Source organism: Serpula lacrymans (genome assembly GCF_000218685.1).
Source record: "Serpula lacrymans var. lacrymans S7.9 unplaced genomic scaffold SERLAscaffold_3, whole genome shotgun sequence".
NCBI classification, from domain to species: domain Eukaryota; kingdom Fungi; phylum Basidiomycota; class Agaricomycetes; order Boletales; family Serpulaceae; genus Serpula; species Serpula lacrymans.
Window position 1 is genome coordinate 1,739,724 of NW_006763292.1, and position 6,000 is coordinate 1,745,723.

The 6,000-nt window shown below is 41.9% G+C and overlaps 2 protein-coding genes across 2 annotated transcripts; both read right to left on the bottom strand.

The window, feature by feature from the left end:
• Window positions 1–1,125: 1,125 nt before the first annotated feature.
• SERLADRAFT_458874 (uncharacterized protein) lies at window positions 1,126–1,610 on the bottom strand (the record flags this gene model as incomplete). Its single annotated transcript, XM_007314593.1, has 1 exon — window positions 1,126–1,610. The coding sequence occupies one exon, from the start codon at window positions 1,537–1,539 to the stop codon at window positions 1,129–1,131; it is 411 nt and encodes a 136-aa protein (XP_007314655.1).
• A 2,862-nt stretch (window positions 1,611–4,472) lies between these two features.
• On the bottom strand, window positions 4,473–5,599 carry SERLADRAFT_434367 (uncharacterized protein; the record flags this gene model as incomplete). The annotated part of the gene is made up of 4 exons (XM_007314594.1): window positions 4,473–5,221; window positions 5,285–5,293; window positions 5,348–5,410; window positions 5,467–5,599. 4 exons carry the CDS (start codon window positions 5,597–5,599, stop codon window positions 4,473–4,475), a joined length of 954 nt encoding a protein of 317 aa, XP_007314656.1.
• Window positions 5,600–6,000: the final 401 nt, after the last annotated feature.

Here is a 6,000-nt window from a genome sequence, read left to right on the forward strand (position 1 = left end):
TGCGAGTGTGGACTCGGGATTCTAGGCAATAATCTATAGGAACATCCAAATTTTCCGGGGCCTCGTGAAAATCATCCCATAGCTGCAAGTCTTTCATCGGGAACAGCTTATCAATGGTTTGTTCTACGCCATCATGCCGCACGGTATACTGCCCGAAGATGGAAACAATGCCCATTTGGTTCTGGACTGGCCCGAATACGTCAGCTTCACAGTACGTCCGAAGAGGCCATGCATCTTTTATCACCAAAGAAGTGGGAGGAGCTACCCCATCTAACGTTTCAATAGACTTGGGTCGATACTGTTGGTCAATTACAACATTGAAGTCACGGATAGGTGTAACAAGCGCCCAGTCCAGATAGTCGCTATTAGGGTTGCTGGTCTTAGAACGTGTAGACGGCTTCCGACGTTTGCTGAGCCCTGTTTCCTCTGGAGAATCAGAGCGCTGCCGCTTATTCCTAATGCGGGTTGATCGACGATAGACAGAGGCGCTGCTGTCAGTTTGCATGTCATGATATAGAGCCTTTGAACCCGCACTAGTATTCAAGTCATTGTTAACGAGTTCGACTGGTGATTCCTGAAAGCGTCTTCGACCTGATTGACGACGCGTATTTGGAGAATCTGAACCAACACTCCCATGAAGCTGATGGGAAGATCTCCCACTAGATGAGGTGATAACACGCGCATCAGCGATAGAATGTGAATGATGTGCTTTGGGTGGTGAAGACGTCGTAGTAGGAGAGCTGGAATTTGCTTCATCCAGAGTATATACATGGGTAGCACGGCCGCGTATACTCTGGCACAAGCAGATCACGTTTGATATGACATACAAACCCCAGTTAGGTAGATAAATGTATGCATTGCTTCGGGTAGGATCAATGCCAGCTACATGGGGATTGCGCCATGAGATGATACCGATAACACCTCGTACGAACCGAATGAAACCAGACTTCGTTGTCAATCGAAATGCAGGGCTGCAAATGACTCCACCTCGTGTGTAGAAGCAAAAGCGGACTTCACCTGCGATGTGGTTGAACAGCAAAATCAAGACAAATATTCGGTTTTCTTTAGCGACAAAGGCGCATCGTGCGTACGTGCCCACCTGCAATATCATCTCCTTCCAATCATTCTTCACCTCAAAGGTAAAAACAACTTCGTCCCAGATACGTTGTGCGAAATGCTTTCCTTTTTGCTAAAAAGGGACACGATGTCGGGTTTAAATGAATTTGTAGTGCCATTTAACATGACCTTGGCGTATGGGTAGAATCGTATTCCACGGTAGTACCGATTCTCTGAGTCAAAAGACTCAAAGGTCTCAACGATGGTGTTGAGAATCCTGGCGAAAGGTGCATAATACGGGACTTCCTGTTTAGCTCTTTTGCCACGAGGCCACCCTTTGATACTGTTTCCAGATGTGATACCCTGGCGGTTTAAGAGATTCATGACTTGTGTCACGTCTTTCTTATCAGCAGGGCATACAACATCGACAACAATGGCACTTTTGAAAACAGCCCCACCAAATTCCTTATATAGTTCCTTCATAATCTGCTGTTTTCGAGGAGATTTTGAAGTTAAATAACGATGAGTAGATGTTGTGTGGTGTGGGATGTGACACTCAGTAAAAACGCTCAGTCACATAGAGTCATGTGTAGTCACAGATAGTCATAGCATAGTCACGCAAAGTCAAAGTCTAGTCCAGCATAGTCCCACATAGTCACAGAGTTGACAACATTCAAAATAAACTTGGAAATTGAGACTGAAACGTAGTCACATATAATGTTGTACAGTCAAGTATAGTCATACCATAGTCATATTTTGGTGCAAAGGCTACTCCTTATGTGAATTCACTAAGTCTCAATGCTGCACATTACTTTGAACTTACACTCAGGAAAAGCAATGGCATAAATTGTGACAAAATAACATTTATAATACAACATTTGTACAAATGGTTCTACTTACTAGTCCTCAACTTGTGTACCTTCCTTCTGTTTCTCAAGCTCTTCTTCAGTCAGCCACTCAAGCCCTGGATGTTTTCGAAGCACATATACCCTACTGTTGTAACACCAAATCCCAACAATGTCAACTATAGAAGAAATAGGAAGAACTTTAATATCTTTGGCCCATTTTCCTATCCACACATTTAGAGTACAATGAACATCCACAAGGGGATGATATACAACAAATTGCTGTGTATTTCCTTCAAGTCCTTCAATTTCATAGAATGCAATTGCTTCACCAAAGATTGGGACCAAATTTGCATCATTTCCTTCAAAGTAACAATGTGACCTTGAAGGAGGGTGTCCATGTAGTTCACTTATCTGGGTGCTCAAGACATTTTTTTTTGCTCACATGCATTTTCCCCCACCTTGTGACTGGCATATTTGGATCAAAGGAACTTTTCTTCCAGGACAAGATAGCCTGCATATGAATAAAAAAACTTTGACCAGGTTTATATTCACGTTTTCTGATTGGAACCTTGGAAAAAAATAAGGCCATTTTCTTGGTTCCTAGCTCAGTCTGCAATTCAGGGTAGTAGGAGAGGAGAGCTTTCTTGACTTCTTTCTCATAGATGAGATTAGCTAAATTTGCAAAAGGTGCTTTTTTGGAACGGATCTTGTGCCCAATTTCTCCAATAGTCCTTTCCACAGTAGCTTGAGAGCCAAGGCGAAGTGATCCATACCACTTAATATGCACAGGAACATGGATCAACTGGAAAATACATAATTGAAACCTTGAAATCTTCTCAGGATGTATTCCAACATAGATTCTTTCAAAATCAGTTAAGAATACTTTGATGAGCTGGTGGAGATTAGTCAAATCTTCAGTGCTTCTTGCTTTGATAGTCATAGCAAATCCAATTATAGCCATGAGATGGGAGAAGTTCTGAAGCACTGAGGAGTTCATCCCTAGCTCAATGCCAATTGGTATTATATACCAATACAATGATGCCATCCACTCATAAATTTTGTATTGACTTTGCCTTTTCAAGTGGGGATCACGAACTGGGCCACAAAAAGAGGGTGGCAGAGTTGATATTCCTGAAGCAACTAATTTACCAAACATTTCTGCCTTTTGTGTGCTGAGGTGGGTGGGTTCAGATTGTGAGCTATGAATTGTCCACAAATCCCATATAAATGCAACAATATTCTCAAAAAGTAAATGAAAAGGATCAATTGGGAAAAAAGAAGGATGAATAAATGCTGGGCTTGCTGCTGCTAGAGGCATGTGAGAAATTCCTGTTTCTCTTGTGATTTTAGCACGAAGATTTTTGACTGTAGTATCATTGAGTTGATTGATTGTACTCCAATAGTGCTCTTCAGTACGCATTGGCAAATTGTCCAGGTTGTATGTGGGGCGCTCACTGTTATACTCCTGGTTTTCTGGTGGTGATAATGGATAGTACTGAGCCTTAGCACCTTTTTCAAGACTGGATCTGGCCCCTTTGATTAAAACAAATCTATCACCATAATTTGCAGTATGTTCAGCCATTCCATTTAACTTTGCTGAGCCTAACATATCTCCCAGTATCATAGACATGTACATGCGGTTTATGAAGTAGGAGGAATCTATAGCATCCCACATCCATATGCCTTGACTGCATTTTGCTGCATCTTGAAAAAGGGGATATACAAATGATTCAATATTTCCTGGACTTTGGGGTCCTGGAATGGCCATAGTTAATATGATATTGTTAGAAAGGTACCTCAATTCTGGAGGGAGGTTAAGCAATATCAGAATTAATATCCAAGTATCAGACCGTTTCTTCATAGTAAGCTGAGCACCATCAGTAGATAATGCAAAAGCAATGTCTTGTTCATCCTGAAACAACCCCATGTTTTTGTAGTGATGTTCATGAACACTTCCACTGGGGAAGTCAGAATATCTTGCCTGAGCCTGCACCCCAGAACTTTGAGATCCAACTGCAAGTAACTTTAGTGTTTTTTGTAAGTATCTATCTCTGTATCGCAGGAGTTGTGATGTTTGCTTGTTTGCAAACATTGCTTGAATGATTGAGATAAAAAATACATATAGCATTTGTGCTCTGGGCTTAGGTTTAGATCCAGCAGTGTAGCACTTCTCTCCACATGCAATCCGGCCCTTTATAGTGTGAGGACAAGATTTCAAGTCCTTGAAGTCCCCTGTATATGCTAATAAATCTAAGTGAAACTCAGCCGCTGCCCGAGAGGCTATAGAAACGACTTTATTATTTACCTAAGTGAAACTACAATAGATGTTAGTTTAAGGTGATCTCTAATAAATGTAATGTAACATACCTCAGCCGCTGCCCGAGAGGCTATAGAAATGACTGAGGTATTCCTATACTAAACCCCCTACTACTTATAGTCGGAGGTGCTACTCGCTACAGTATAATGACTCCTAGGAGTACAATTGTGCTCCTAGGAGAACAATGGTTACTCCATGGAGTGGTGGCTATGCTCCATGGAGAACAATGGCTGCTTCGGCAGAGACCGGGTTTATCCGGTTTTGTCATATGCAATACAGCTCCTTGGGCACATATCAATCTTTACAGGCTCAACCTTGGCCAGAGATCCGGCCAGTTTGCGAACAGCATATAGTGACAATATGTCTAACTGAGTAGCTTGTTGTAATACCTGTGCATGCAGTTCATATGCCTTGACAGTACCATTCGACTTCTTCCATGCAATGTAGTGTTTGAGGCTGTGTATCTCTAAATCTGTTAGGCTGCTTGGCTCTGAAACAGAGGATGGGGGAACAACTGGACACTTGCATCCATCTAAGAGTTTGGCTTGCAGGTCCCTTTGAACAGGAGGATAGGCAACAGTACTATTAATGTGGAGTATATGAGGATTCTCATCATCCAAATCAGCATCAGCACCATAGCTGGCTGGATCATCCTGGTTGCTATCAGTATCATCACTCTCATCATCAACAGCAGCATTATGGCTGGGTGAATCATCCAGAATATCATACTCCAAGTCTGGGAATGTTAATGTACCCTGCTCTCCAGCACTTTGATCATTATCCTGGATGCTATCAGCATCATCACTCTCATCATCAATAGCAGCACCATGACTTGGTGAATCAACTCCACTCTGGAGGATATGAGCATTCTCAGTATCAACATTATCACTCTCATCGTCAATAGCAGCACCATAACTTGGTGAATCAACTCCAATCTGGAGGATATGAGCATTCTCAGTACCATAGGGGGGCAAATTATTCAGAATATTATCCTTTACACCTAGGAATGTAAATATATCCAGAGAAATTAGCATACAAGGCAGAATAAAAGCAAAGATCATACCTTGATCAGCTTGAATATCCAGAGAAATTAGCATACAAGGCAGAATAAAAGCAAAGATCATACCTTGATCAGCTTGAATATCAAGATCTACATCTGTGGATTGTGTGCCAGTACTGGCAATATTATCTGAAAAATGGATGTCAGCTACACTTGTATGTGCTTGTAGAATCACATAAGCATACTGCCTTCAACCTGGTTATCAACTTGTGCATCTTTTGACGAAGATTTTAACAGAAATTCAGTATTCATTCTAATGCACAGCTCTAGATGTGTCTTGAATGCAGATGCATGATTTGGTGTGTTCAGAAGTTTCATATCAGCCTGCAGATGGCTATAAATTGTCCTTTTACTCCTGTCCTTTGAAGGAAAACATTTGGTACAGTAGCAAGGCATTATTGTGAGGTGGGGAGAGTGGACAAAACACAATTGCAACCCAACACTGTGGTGCATCAGATAAGAAAGTGCCCAAAGAGGAAACTGACTAATAGATATTTGTTGCGTGAACACAGGCTGCTTGTTGCTTGCCACGTCGACAACAATTCTACATACAATGGACCCTCTGCAGCCTTACAGCAACCCACTGTCATCAAGTCTGTATTATAGTAAACTTTCCTCATTCAAATTCCACTCGCTTAGTACGACTAATGACATTATTTTTCTCCAAGTTCCTCCTCTTGACGCTACGTCTGCCCCACAGCCCACGACCTCAGCCCATC